Consider the following 12,993-nt stretch of genomic DNA (forward strand, 5'->3'; position numbering starts at 1 on the left):
TGCAGCCGTAATTTCGCGGCATAGAGTTTCACCTTTAGATCTGCACCATTGCAGTGGGCAGTGCTGCTGTGGTTCTTGCTGCTGTTTCTACTATTGCTGCCGTCCGATTAACAACAATGAGACATCAGAGGAGCTTGCAGAGATGCCTTTTTAAGCTTATAATGATCTGCAGTCGCCGCGATGCCTGCGATGCAGAACTGAGGATTCCACAACACTCACTACGTAAAACACCCCCCCAGCAACGCCGGCATCACCAGCAGCAGCAAGTACGGCAACCAAGAGAACAGTGTACAACCATGTCGTTTCGCCCTCCAGAGGCATGCATGCTGAGACTTGGTCTACAGATATCGAAGGATCCAAGGGTCTTCAAACAATGAGCCTTGTTGCCATATCGCTTTCCGAATCCTCAGCCTGTATTGGTTCAGATTCCGCAGCAAAGCGGCCCCTTATGCATGCCCATAAAGCGAGGCAAATAACTGTTGGAGGTTGCGCAGTCTTTCTGGTTTGCTCAGTGCAGACCTAAGCAGAAATGCATGCAATGTACGGCCCACACACCACAAAAGCAAGCACTGAACTTTGTGCTTTAGCACCCTTGCACAAACGCCGGCAGAAAAGGCCACAAAAATTTTAAACGGAAAACTTGGAAACCAAAAAGTTGCAACATTCCCTATTTAGGCGGATGGCTGCTGCGGAGGTTGTGTCGCTGCCATCGCCACCACTACGATTGTTGCACTGAAAAGTTCTCTTCTCCCGCAGCGATCCATGTTGCGCTGGCTGTTGTTGGTTTGTCTCACAAGAGGCCCTTACCATCTGGGATAGTCTATAAGAACAGTCCGCGGGCACCGCACAGCCGATTGACGCTTAAGAGACTCAAGAGCGACAACAGAGGCGATTGGAAGGTCCTTGAAGGCTGCTCGATATATACATATACACACATACACACACACAAACACACTTCGACGCCAACGCCTTGAAGCTACAGGCTGAGGCCAGTCCAACAAACTGTCTTTAATGCTGCTCTACGTCCTTCATTGTGGAAATTGACGTAAAATAGAAGACCTATAATGAGTCGCAATCCCTATTTTTCTATTTTGTTCAGGCAGCAGCGCGAAAACACTCACTCTCATGAAGCTGCTCCTGCTGCAGTGAGCACTGCGGCAGCAGTAGTAACACGGGCCGTGGCTCTGCAACGTCTTCGTTGTAGAACTTCAAAAGGCGAAGGTTGCTGATGTCTCGGTTTGCAGCTTCCTTCAGGCAGTGAGATGGTGAGAAAACTGACGCCTGTCTTCCACTCTTCATGGGTGCTAGACAATGGGCATCATCTAGCAACACAAACAAAGCGTGTACCTCGGTAGGGGCTGCCACTTTGGATTGCAGCTGGGGTTGCTCAGCTCTATGTGCGACAGAAGGCGACAAGACCCTATTTCCTGTCTGCAGTCCTTCGCTGCTGCTGCACATGCTCATGCGAGCCAAGGCTTTAGGCACCAAAACACAAAGGCCGTTGATGTGGCGTTGCGTTGCATCCTCAACAAACAGGGCTGACTTCATCATTTCTTTAGCTGTGCAAGCTGATGACTCGGATGTCAGGCTTTCTGCTGAGACAGGAGCTGCAGTGCTAGATGCCGCTACAGCTCGCGGCGGGAGGGGATCTCTGGCGGCTTGTTTTTCCACATCCAAGAGTTCGTTCATCAGCAGCAAAATCGCATTTAAGTCCTCCCTGCTGTGTTCAGTGCTGCAGTTATAGGGGAGCAGTCGCACTTTCTCGCCAAATAACCAGCAACCGCTTCCTCTCTCGTCTAGAGAGGGGAAGCGGCCGTGGCTAGTGTGGCTAGTCCTGAGCTCTCGCAAGTGGTGCTTTTTACTGCATATAGCCTGGCTGTCTTCAGCAAGAGCAAGGGATCCGGCTGCTCCCGCAATAACTGTTGGCGATTCGCTTGAATGCTGGAGCATTTGGCTGCCTGCAAAGCCAGCGAGCCGCTGTGTCTCTTGCAGCAAGTTCCAGTCCTTGTTTGCCTCGTGTAACGTGCCTCTACTACAGCCCTTCACGACGATATCTGCACCGTTCAGACGCATGCAAATGCACATGCAAAGGATAAAATATCCCCAAAACACTGCAGAAGTTTCAAGGCCAACAACTTTTGAACTACTCCTCAAAGATACTCCCAACGATCATACAGCAGCGCCAGAAAAAACACAGAAAGTGATATGCAGTTGCGACTCACCAACGAATGCTTCTGTGCATTGCGCTGCGCCCTTGCTGGCTGTCGCACGGGTATTGTGCTTGTTCTTGGCGTTGCTGCCTGCGGTAATCCATCGGTCTCCGCTGCTGCGAGTGCTGCCTCCGCTACAGCATCCAGCGGCTCTCACCACATGAGACGCACAAGCAACGGAGGCTGCCATTCGCAGCATCAAGCTGCGTGACGGCGGAGCACTTGCTCCACTAGGCCCTCCTGGAGCTGTCCGTTCTCCGAAAGATGCATTCGAGATTCCTAGCGCCATTGCTGCTTCTGTTGCTGCTTTGGATGCTGCCTCTATTGCTTCTCGACGGCAAGCTTCTGTCGGCATGCTGAAGACCGTCTGGTCTACTGCTGCTGCTGCTGCGGCCCCTTTAGTGGTTTCTCCTGTCTCAGCGACTGCTCCTTGTGCGGCAGTGTGCAGAGCATCCAGCAGTAGCTGCTGAACTGCTGCGGAACCGCGCAGTAACTGCTGCAATTGTCTCAGGGAGGCATGTTGCAGCAGAGCACTAGCGAAACTCAAGGCCTGATTTGGTGCGAAATCTTCCTTGCGCTGCCTCCAGTGCTCTGCTATGGATCTATACACCTCAGCACAGCCGGGCTGACAGCGAGTTATTCCCTCCGCGAGAGAAGCGAAGCACAAAGGCGAGAGCGAGGCAAACGCCGCGCTGTTGAGGCTTTCTTCAATCACAAGGCCTCGCACATAGCCCGCCTGAAGCAAAACTCGCATCAAGACCTGCAGCCGCACGACCAGCAGAGGCAGAAAGGGCGGCACTATCGCAAGGCAATGCACAAGGAGCTGTGATTATCCAGCGACGGCTCACACAGCGGCCAGTCCACCTGTCTCGCACACCTGCTGCAAAGCATCTACTGTTTAGGGTGTTAGGCCTGCCTGCGTCTGCCTCGAAGAGAAAAGGAGGCGCTTCTTTTGAAAGTAGGAGAGCATAAAGGACGAGATGGCGGGAGACGAAAGGCCACAGGCAGCCATGGCCACAAACAGCGGCACAGCAACAGGAGGAGCAGTGGACTGCAACAGTCGCGGAAGCTGTAGCGCTATGCCAGCTGTTAGACCGGCAGGGAGCTTGCTGCCCCTGGAATGGGCGCTGTTGCAGCATTCCAACGCTTCCAACACGGCGGTAAGAGCCTGAAGGGACGCAACGTACGGGAAGAAATTCTTCTGCGTAAAAATCTTTGAAAAAAAACACAAGAGACTTGATCCCGTTATTAAGAAAGCCAGGAGTCTAGTGAGATCAGCGCTAGCTCGAAATCCGCCTTGCCGCTTAGCCGGCCACCACGCCATTAGGAGCCTCTCTACCGCTGCATCAGCCCTTGAGCCACCAAGGATCCCAAGGTAGACTTGACATCGCTAGACACGCAGCATGCTCATCATCGCTAAAGCCACTAGCAGGTAGCGTGAGCTCAGCAGATTCTCTAGTAGAGCCAGGTGTCGGATATCACCTGGACGCTAAATTGCGGCAGACGGCGAAGAGCAGCGTCCGCGAGAGACGCCAGTAAGTTTTGCACAGTTGAGGCATCCACCAAAGCCGTGCACTGGTGTGGGAGCTGCTGAAGACTGCAAAGCATCCTTGGATCATGTGCGGCCTGCGATCCGCAGTCAGGGCTCCTACAGCAGTTGTTCTTGTTGTTGTTCTTGTTGTTCTTGCTGCTGCTGCTGCTGCTGCTGCATCTGCTGCTGCTAGTCTCGAGCTGGTCGTGGAATATCTTGAGCGCGTTTGCTGTGATGCCCAGCTCCCACGCCGTCATGCTGCACAAGGCCGGGGGAAGCAGCTCCAGCAGCAAGCGATCCCTGAAGGCCATGCATGCTGCTGCTTCCTGCGGTGGTTCTTCCCACCGTTCGATTCGACTGAAGGCAGACACGAGGAAGGCAGCGCTGCGGCTGGGGAGAGGCCCCAGAAAGCTTCCATAGGGGGGAAGGAAGCTCTTGGACAGGATGGCTGGCTCACTCCGCGTGCTGCTGTGGTTCTCTCCCCCGCTGTGCCCCCTCTGAAGAGCCTCGGGAAGGCCTTTGAGGATCTCCGACACTCGGGTAGCAAGCGAAGTCAAGAGACACACAGTAGGACGTCGGTAGCCGACCTCCAGGAGAGGCTGCGAAGCAGCGCAAACGGCAAGCGAGGCGAGTTGCGGCAGCTGCAGTTGCTGCAGAACGGGTGGAAGCAGTAGAAGCCGCAGCAACAAGTCCTGCGTCGTCTTATGAGCAACTCGAGCCGCTGTAAAACACTCAAGCAGCGGCAATGCCCACTTGCTTGCTGCTGCCGCCTGAGCCGTAGCTTTTTCTGCAGCTGGCTCGGAGGCTCTCCTCGCGTCGAGCTGCTGCAAGGCTTCCTCAAGGGCTGCGACGATCGAGGGGATGTTGCAAACCAACAAGTCCGTGTGCGGGATACGCAGCTGCAGCACACGCAAAGACGGAGCATCCGCACGGAGGCGTCGCTTGTGTGCAACACAGCAAGAAGCGGCAGCAGTCCTCCCTTGAACTTTAGGGGAGAAAATCTTCCTAGCAGAGAGAGCACCAAAAGCTCGCTAGAAGAGTCGGCGTTGAGATTGTCGGGGCATTTTACGAACAGTGCGGAAAGCATCGGCAGCGCTGGCAAGTAAAGAGACAGGGAGACAGCCTGTTTTCCTCGTTTGCAGCACAAGAGCTCCCTCGATCGCTCCAAGCTGCGCAAAGGCTCTCCCAGCAGGTCGCCCTTCTGCAGCTGCAGCTGCAACTGCTTCAACAAGCACTTCAGGAGAAACTTCTGCAAGGACAGAGGCCTGAGCTTGTTCACGCAGCAATCGCAATACATGCCGTCTCGCTGTCGCTGCTGCTGCTGATGGTGTTGCTGATGGTGTTACTACTGTTGCTGATGGTGTTGCTGATGGTGTTACTACTGTTGCTGATGGTGTTGCTGATGGTGTTGCTGATGATGTTACTACTGTTGTTGATGGTGTTGCTGATGGTGTTGCTGATGGTGTTGCTGATGGTGTTGCTGATGAGGCGTTCTCTTTCTCGGGGGCAGTAGGCCCAGGAGAGCAGGAGGCTTCATCCTGCTGATCAAGCCACTCCCTTCGCTGCGTCTGATGCATCTGCTGGGAAAACTCGTCGAGCTGCTGCAAATGTCGCTGTTCGAGAACCCCGTCTAAGAGCGCAGCGGTGCAGGGAGGCGTGCAGCTGTTGTTGATGCGGTTGCCGCCACTGTCACAGGCCGCGTGGGGGGGTTCACCATTTTCGTGGTTCAAGAAGAGAGAGGCACCTCCATCGAATTCTGTTTCCCACACGAATTCAAACAGTGCGTCTTCATCGGGTGCAGCTTGTTCTTGTTGCTCCCAGTGCAGATGCTCTTGCGAGTGCTGCTCCTGGGGGAAAGTTTCTTGACTCTGTGTCTGTAGGGTGCTGGGGTTGCCTTTGCTGCTGCCGCTGAAGGACGCAGACATCAGCCACAGAGCTGACACGCCACTGAGCGGCAACGGAGGAAGGAGTGAATTTGCTGCTCCTGCTGCTGCTGCTCCTCTTCTTGCTGCTGCTCTTGCTGCTGAAGGGCACGAGAAGGGGCAACTGCTTCTCCTCTTGAGCACCGTCCCGCAGCACCGAGTCGCTGAGATTCGGCAGGAGGTTGTGGCTTGGCGGCCGTCTGCAGAGCCTCTAAAATGAGCTGCAAGCGCACATTGGGAGGGCAGGAGGAGGAGGGGTGAGGCGGCGCATGCCCTGGCTAGCACAGGAGGCATTTCCGTAGCGAGAAGGCCCTCGAGAGTTTTCGAGCCGGGGAAAATCCTTGAAGAGTTTGGCAGCCATCGGCGAGAGGCAGCTGCTGCTTGAGCGCAGTAACCCCGAAGAATGCGCGCTCCTTGCCTAAGAAGCGGGAGGTGGCGTCAAATGCGTCGATCTTCTCCGGAGCAGGAAGGTGATACCACTCCCCCCATCCCGCGGAGAGGCTTCCCCATTGAAATGCAGCTGAGCCACCCTCCAAAATCCCATGGGGCCCCCTATGGGGCCCCTCAAGAGTTCGAACTGGCCGTTGCTGGAAGGAGGTGCTGCAATGCGGAGGCTTCGATGGAGAAGAGCCTTCCTTGGAAGGCAGGCACGCTCTCGCGCTTGCCGCTTCGCTAGTCCCCCCTCCGTCTTAGGATTAAGCACCACTTACTGAATATTATTTCGGTTTTAAATAATTCCCTCCTGAGACTCCCTCTCAGAGGTACCCCGCGGTGTGCCCTCTCAGAGTACAACCCTGGAGCGCCACGGTCGGGGGGGCCCCAAGTGAAGCGTGCCAGTTATTGCAACACCCCGGAGAGGTGTTGCCTCATCAGCCGTCTGCTCAAATGCGCTTATTCTGTGCATTTTCGTGTCATGCGGGAGAGCACACACTTGGCGAAAAACCGCGATTCAAGCGCCACCACCACCACCACCCTCTTATATCCCCAAAGCTGCCCGGTGAACCCCCCTCTCTCACCCTGTTTTCGCTGCTGCTCTGTACGACACCAGACAAGGCAACCCACGCAGCGTAAACTAAAAGCTGCACCTGGAGGTTCGAGGCCTCCAGACACGCGCGCAAACTCCATCTACGTAAGAACTATCTGAGCCAGTCTTGCAGCAGTTGCCTCCTCACAGCTGCCGCCACTCCCTCCCTACAGGGAATCCTGACCTACAATGCAGGCGCTGCCTGGCCGCAAGCGTCGGATTTCCTCCATTGCGGCCGTCCGCACGCGATTGAGGGTTCATCAGCAACACCACGAGCAGCAGCAGCACGAGCTGCACTGCGTCCAGCAACGATACGTGGTCGCTCCTAGGGCATTCGCGAAATCAGCAGATCTCGTAAACAGCTCATCGATCCCTGGCTGCCAGACACCAGGCTGCCAGGGTCGCAGCTGCAGCAACCCTGGCAGCAGGAGTGGCAACATCAACTCTAGCAGCAGCAGCACTTGCAGCAGCAGTAGCAGCCTGCCGCGTCTGCAAGCGCTGCCCTCACGCAACAACAGCAGCGGCAACAGCGACAAGAACATCGCACAATCTGTCTCTCCTTCGCTAGTACACAGCAAAAGTCAGCGGAACTGCCTTAGTGGCGTTGGCAGCAGCAGCAGCAGCAGCACCTCCTCCCTGCGTCGGCTGAATCCAGAAAATTTTGTGGGCACCCGTCTTTCAAGAAGCAGCAGCAGTCTCGCCAGTACAGCAGCGACCAGCAGCACGCTTAGCTTGGGAGTGCCTTTCTCAAGGCAACAACGGCAGTCAGAAGGGCAGCAGCCGTGGTTTGCGCATCGGCACGGGGGGTTCCTCAGGCATCACAGACAAGCCTCTGAAGACTATAGCGGTGGCTGCAGTACAGCTGGCCACAGCGAAGCAGCTGAGCATCAGCAGGAGCAGGAGGAGGGGGAACGAGGAAGAAGTGACCTTGGCGTGGCGGCAGAGGCTGCCAGTGGGAGTCTCAGCACGCGGTCTGTGTCTCGAGTAGGCACTGTCGAGTTTTCAGCGAAAGCTGACTCCTGTTTTCTTCCAGCTTCAGCTCTCCCTAGCGAGGTTCCCCCCGCAGCAGAAGCTGCAACGCAGCCATCTGCGCAAGCAGCGGAGTTTGTTTCACGCGTCGTGCCTGCTTCCAGTGCAGCAGGAGATTCCGAGCGGCACTTAGCTGCATCGAAGCAGCTAAGTGCGCTGTCTCCTGGCGAGGGTAGCTGCAGTTGGATACACCACCTCTACGAGTGCCTGCATCGCCGTGGAAGACACGGCCAGCGTCCAGGCTCTATTCTTGCATCAACGGCAGCCCAGGCACAACACCACCAGCAGCTGCAGCTGCTGGTGCAACAGAATGAGGAAGGGGAGGAGCCGCACAAGCAGAGGCAGCCGAGGCTCAGCACCGATTCCATCGTGGCCGCCCCTACAGTGAAGAGGAGGTGAGACTGCACTAAGAAGTTCTTCTTGGCGCTTCTATCGCAGGAAAAGCCTTTGTAGTCTGCTGCAGCTGAGGAGGTAAAGGGGCGTTGAGAAATGCAGAAAACATCTCCATGCCGGCAAGAATCACGGAGAGCAGAGCGAGACATAAGCGGAGAGCAGCACTGAATATACACCCGGAGCCTAGTAGGAAGGCTGCTGCGAAGGAGGGAAAGAGGTCTGGGGTTGCGCGGAGGACGCCACACGATAGCTACGGGGAAGGGAGGGAGGAAAAAAGAAGACAATGGAAAAGACAGAAAAAGATCTAGCGGGACGGATACAGCCCTACATTTGCTCGTCGATGGAACAGTGTATGTGCTGCTGCTGTGGTTTGCGCGTCTCTCAGCTCAGATGCATCAGATCTTGGCGGAGTCTTCTTGAGTGCCTCCGACAGCACGCAGCAGCATGCTGCTGCAGCAGACTGTGGTGGTCTTGCATCTTTGCGTTGGCTGGAGCAAGAGCACCTTCCTCGCAGCCACGCGAGCAGCAGCAGGCGCTGTAAATCGGCAACTGCACAGCTGTGTGGGCGCTTTCGTAGTGCCGTTGCTGCTGCTCGCAGTACTGCAGCCCTTGAAGCGCAGAGTCTGCAGCTGCTGCTGCAGCTGCTTCTGCAACGCAGGGTGGACACTGCAGTGGCCTTAAGCAAGAGGAACAGCAACAAAAAGGCCCACGCCAGGAAACACCACCCTCTCTTCGATGGCATCCCCAGGGATGTTGCTGCGCAGCTGCTGCCCTCGCCAGTTGCTGCTGTTGCCATGCTTGCTGCAGCAGAAGCAGCAGCAGATCCATCTTCTCAAGACTACGAGGGTTATGGCGCTTCCCCCGGCGAGGAGCAGGAACGACAAAGTTCCCAAGCCTCCGTACCGGATGAGACGGCCAGCAACAAGTGCGACCTAGTGCGCGCAGAACTAGCAGTAAACGCATTCAAGAGCAAATGCGGGCTAATGCTGCCACAGCAGCTTTGCCTGGGCCCTATGGAAGCGGGTGCTGTCGTTGTTGGTCGTCTGTTGCTGCCACGGCAGCACCAAGAAGAGCAGCAAGGGGAACGGCCGCCGCATGTAGAGCGCAGCGGGGTGCGCTTAGTTATTGGTGAAGAATTATGGAATGTGTTGCTGCCTCTCTTCAGCCATCACATCCGACCGCAGCCGCAGCACCAACAGTCGAAGAGGCTTCCTCCGCTGCTGGTCGTACGGCCGCAGCTCCTGTGTCTACAGAGCCGGCAGCAACTACTCGCACACGATGGAGTCTTTGGGATCGTTTAAAATCCGTGTTAAAACCTGCAACTGTGCTGTGTCTGACTGCTGCTAGTGCGGTGGTGTGACCCCTCAAAACTGTAACGTATACTCTGTTCCCATAGGGACACCAAACAACAGTGGCTCATAGAACTGTGGCCAGCGCAGGAGTCAAGGCGCGAGTCGGAAAGGTACAGCCAAAGCGCCCAAAGGCGGCACACTTGTGCCTCCGTATCATGCTATATGCATTCTAAATGTTGTAAGTGCAAGTCAAAACAAGGTGCAGCTGCCAAAGCAGTGTATGCGTGTATACTGCCTCGCTTGTTGCTTTTGCAAACCACGAGGAACGCACGCTATGGCCGCAGTCCCCACAGTTCCGCGTGACTGCATCCGGTTCTGCTTCTGCAAGCGCACCATCGAAATCAATTCGATACGTAGTGTTACAGCTCACTGCTGCATCTTAAGCCGATAGCTGCTTACCTTGGCAAACGGCTGTTCAAGAAGCTCCCATGACGGCGAGCAGTTGCCGTGCGATTTCCAGATCCAGCAGGCGCACGACGAACCGCATTTTTTAGCTGCTGAGTCGCTTTTTGCCACAGCATCTCCAAAGAGGTTACAACTGAACCAGCCAAGTATGCTATAGATGTGAACAGTCCAACAATAGCCATAGCTGGAAGAGGTCAACTAGAAGCAAAAGATGTCTTCTCTATCATAGCCAACTTCGGCAAGATTTCGAAGACACGCATTCTCGATCATTGCGCGAGGCCCGCAACACATCACCAAAGTGTCGACTGAAGGGGGGGGCAAGTGGCCTTGAATCATCTCTTTTGAAATAAAACCGGAAGAATACTTCCAGCCCGCAGGCGGAAACTCCAGGGTGTACCATACACTGAGACGGTCGGGGTATTCGTTTTCTAGCTCCTCGATCTCTGTCAGCAGAAGCATCCATCCACAGCGCAAAAATCGACTCTAGGGAGCAGAAACGGACCAAAGAGGAGGAGCAGACGATGTGAAACGCAACCAAGCACCCAAAACGGGAAAATCGACATACAAACCTTTCCTGGGAGCCCAAAGACAGATGCAGAAGTACACTTTCTAGGATAGCAAATAAGCTGACGCGTCAGCAGCAGGACGCACAGACATGATGGCACAGGCAGAGGCACGCAAACGCTGCGGTAGCTATGGTCTGTGCAACATGAGAGGGAGCAACCACCGTATCATGACCCTTCCTCTGTGCCCGCGGCTAACCATCTCTAAGCAGAATATCTTCTTCTCTTTTATTTGCATATACGAGGAAGAGCTGCGTCGGATCTGCGTGGTCCTCAAGCACCCTCCGGATGAGCTGAAAGATGGGTGTTATGCCCGTGCCGCCAGCAAGTAGGCCCACTTTTTTCTTGGAAGTGACTCGGGAAGCTAACGAGAAGGAACCCCGCCCGTTGTATTTGGCCTTGCTGTACATCAAACAGATAAGCGGAAAACAGTGGCAGACGATCCACACATCAAGCGACACAAACAAAAAGTACTGGTGCTGAGGACCTTAACATACAACATGTCCTTACCCGAAAGGCCCCTGTACGTCAATTTTATCTCCGATTTGGAGGGTTTGCAAGAACTGCGACATTTTGCCTCCGTCAAGAAAGGGCGGGACTTGCTGCTTGCTGTACACCTTCACCACGAGTTCCACGGTTCCCCTGGCGGTGCTAGACGAAACTGGGGAGTACTTCCGGGATATCTCTTTTGCTGACGACTCGAGGTCTGGCTTACCATTCCTGAGTAGAGCACAGGGAAGCAGCAATATGACGGGTCCATGGGCAATCAGCGAGAGGAGAAAAGGGAGAGGAGTTCATGCGCCATGAAGACTTGGAAGATGGTGCCAGCGGAGAATGAAGAACACTGCAACTAAGAGGCAAAGGCAAAATGCACCAAGAGGGGCCCGGGAGGAGATAGACAGATGAATACGATGGTGCGGTTCGAAGAAGCGACGGTCAGGAGAAAGGACTGGCAGGCAGAGAAAAAGAGGGGAGCAGGCAAAAGGGGTAAGCGATGGAAGAACAGAGCTAGGGAAGGGAGAAGTTGACTGTGGAGGAGCACCATTCTCCGGGTACTACTCCGGGGACGTTGGGGCCAAACACCTTAAGATGCTGTCCCACGGGGAGGCCTAATGGTTGGTTGGGGTCTTGCAACGCAAAGAGAAAGCGGTAGGTGTCTGGGGACACTTCGGTCTTGTCAACGAGACGCATTTGCTTTCTCTCTCTGCATAGAAAAGGCTCCACGTGCTTGGGTCGCAAAAGTTGCCAGATGACGGCTCCCCCCGCTGCAAAAATGAGCGCCGAAGTCCGGAGCACACACAAGCATCCGAGTTAGTTTGACCAGAATGGCTGGTAGGCAGAAAAGAAAGTACTGTTTGCAAAGAAAATTCAAAATAGTGCTCTTCGTTTCGACGATTGGTGGCCACTCTGGCAACCCCGCAAGCAGTTGCACCGCAGCCTTCACCCGATGAGCAAACCTAAGTCATGCAATAGAGCTGCTTCTAATGCTACACAGTGGCTCTAATTTACCGGCCAAACATGCTGCAACGACAACCACGGCCACCATGAGCGACAAGTCCAGCGAAAGGTCTTTCATGGCTCTTGCTTTCCCGATGATCGCCTGTTAGAATCACGGCTGTCTATTGTTATTCATCGTCCTTCCTTTATTGCACATTAAAACCTCGGGTGCAATAGTTTTAACTTGTATGGAAGACACAGGGAAAGGGCTAGGAAATGTGTGGCTTCTAGGATCCCTGGAGATGCATGCTACCAGCTACTAGGAAATGATGAGACCAAAGCTGGAGTAACACACTAGCATGAGAAATTGAAATCAAAAAATTAAGTGTGTTGTTTGCTTTTAATCTGCGTAGGAAGAAATGGAATATTAGGACAGCCTAAAGTGTCTGTTCGGCGTTCGTGGAAAGCTGCATTGTGCCGGGTCAACCAATGCTCTCCAGCGCACCGATAATTTAGTAACTATTCGGCTGTTTGCATATAGTGCGGCTGTTTGCATACGGTATTTGCCCTGGAGTAGACCTACGTCAACGTTGAGAGGGCTACTGCGGTTTTCAGACGTGTGTCTGCAAGGCTTCATCCAAAGTCTCAATAGGGTTACACGTACCGCTAGACACAGTACATCCTTAATGGAAAGCTACTGAATGCAATTTGAAAGAGCTCTCTCGTGTCTCTGCCTGCTACCCTCAGAGGTCCTGCCTTGAGGGGAAAGGAACACCTAGGGTACGCGTAGCTGCACCCTCGACGCACGTGCAGCAGTCTTAGTTGCACACAGTATTCAGGGCAGACGCACACAACAGTGCGCCTTCTTGTATCGTGCGAAACGTATTGTGCAATAAACAATATATATAAAGAGTAATCAATCAGTCTCCACATTTACTAATTCCTTGTTGAATTTAACTGGTCCAGTAGAGAATGCCGAAGTGCGGCGTCGCCGGCTGACCCTTCCCCCCTTTCATTTCACAACACGCACCTTCGTGCTCCGTGCCTCTACCTCGAGGCCAAATGCTTGCAGGACAGTGGAAGACTCACCCTTCTACCGCCACTCCCCAGATAGCCAGACATACAAA

The 12,993-nt window shown here is 54.5% G+C and overlaps 3 protein-coding genes across 3 annotated transcripts; 1 reads left to right on the forward strand and 2 right to left on the reverse strand.

Moving 5' to 3' along the window:
- Window positions 1-1,095: 1,095 nt before the first annotated feature.
- Window positions 1,096-5,666, reverse strand: LOC113147303. The gene is made up of 7 exons (XM_026337426.1): window positions 5,211-5,666; window positions 4,815-5,072; window positions 3,863-4,640; window positions 2,936-3,378; window positions 2,587-2,835; window positions 2,223-2,460; window positions 1,096-2,054 (listed from the first exon to the last, which is right to left on the reverse strand). Exons 1-7 carry the CDS (start codon window positions 5,664-5,666, stop codon window positions 1,096-1,098), a joined length of 3,381 nt encoding a protein of 1,126 aa, XP_026193211.1.
- Window positions 5,667-6,066: 400 nt separating this feature from the next.
- On the forward strand, window positions 6,067-9,410 carry LOC34619123. The gene is made up of 5 exons (XM_026337428.1): window positions 6,067-6,306; window positions 6,423-6,521; window positions 7,588-7,888; window positions 7,958-8,111; window positions 8,432-9,410. The coding sequence occupies exons 1-5, from the start codon at window positions 6,067-6,069 to the stop codon at window positions 9,408-9,410; spliced, it is 1,773 nt and encodes a 590-aa protein (XP_026193213.1).
- Window positions 9,411-10,064: 654 nt separating this feature from the next.
- LOC34619122 (NADH-cytochrome b5 reductase 3) lies at window positions 10,065-12,005 on the reverse strand. The gene is made up of 5 exons (XM_026337429.1): window positions 11,921-12,005; window positions 11,472-11,694; window positions 10,940-11,149; window positions 10,629-10,831; window positions 10,065-10,309 (listed from the first exon to the last, which is right to left on the reverse strand). The coding sequence occupies exons 1-5, from the start codon at window positions 12,003-12,005 to the stop codon at window positions 10,065-10,067; spliced, it is 966 nt and encodes a 321-aa protein (XP_026193214.1).
- Window positions 12,006-12,993: the final 988 nt, after the last annotated feature.

The sequence above is a fragment of the Cyclospora cayetanensis genome, unplaced genomic scaffold (assembly GCF_002999335.1).
Source record: "Cyclospora cayetanensis isolate NF1_C8 unplaced genomic scaffold, CcayRef3 CcayRef3_contig_181, whole genome shotgun sequence".
Lineage (NCBI taxonomy): Eukaryota > Apicomplexa > Conoidasida > Eucoccidiorida > Eimeriidae > Cyclospora > Cyclospora cayetanensis.

Coding starts and splice junctions, on each gene's coding strand:
- LOC34619123 (XM_026337428.1), top strand. CDS start 6,067: ATGCGCGCTCCTTGCCTAAGAAGCGGGAGGTGGCGTCAAATGCGTCGA. Junction 6,522..7,587: donor TATTGCAACACCCCGGAGAG/GTGTTGCCTCAT, acceptor CAGCAGGAGCAG/GAGGAGGGGGAACGAGGAAG. Junction 8,112..8,431: donor GCCCCTACAGTGAAGAGGAG/GTGAGACTGCAC, acceptor GGACGGATACAG/CCCTACATTTGCTCGTCGAT.
- LOC113147303 (XM_026337426.1), bottom strand. CDS start 5,666: ATGTCTGCGTCCTTCAGCGGCAGCAGCAAAGGCAACCCCAGCACCCTA. Junction 4,641..4,814: donor CTGCCGATGCTTTCCGCACT/GTTCGTAAAATG, acceptor CGTGTGCTGCAG/CTGCGTATCCCGCACACGGA. Junction 3,379..3,862: donor CAACAACAAGAACAACTGCT/GTAGGAGCCCTG, acceptor GCGTCCCTTCAG/GCTCTTACCGCCGTGTTGGA.
- LOC34619122 (XM_026337429.1), bottom strand. CDS start 12,005: ATGAAAGACCTTTCGCTGGACTTGTCGCTCATGGTGGCCGTGGTTGTC. Junction 11,150..11,471: donor GGAGTAGTACCCGGAGAATG/GTGCTCCTCCAC, acceptor TGCTCTACTCAG/GAATGGTAAGCCAGACCTCG. Junction 10,832..10,939: donor GACGTACAGGGGCCTTTCGG/GTAAGGACATGT, acceptor TTTGATGTACAG/CAAGGCCAAATACAACGGGC.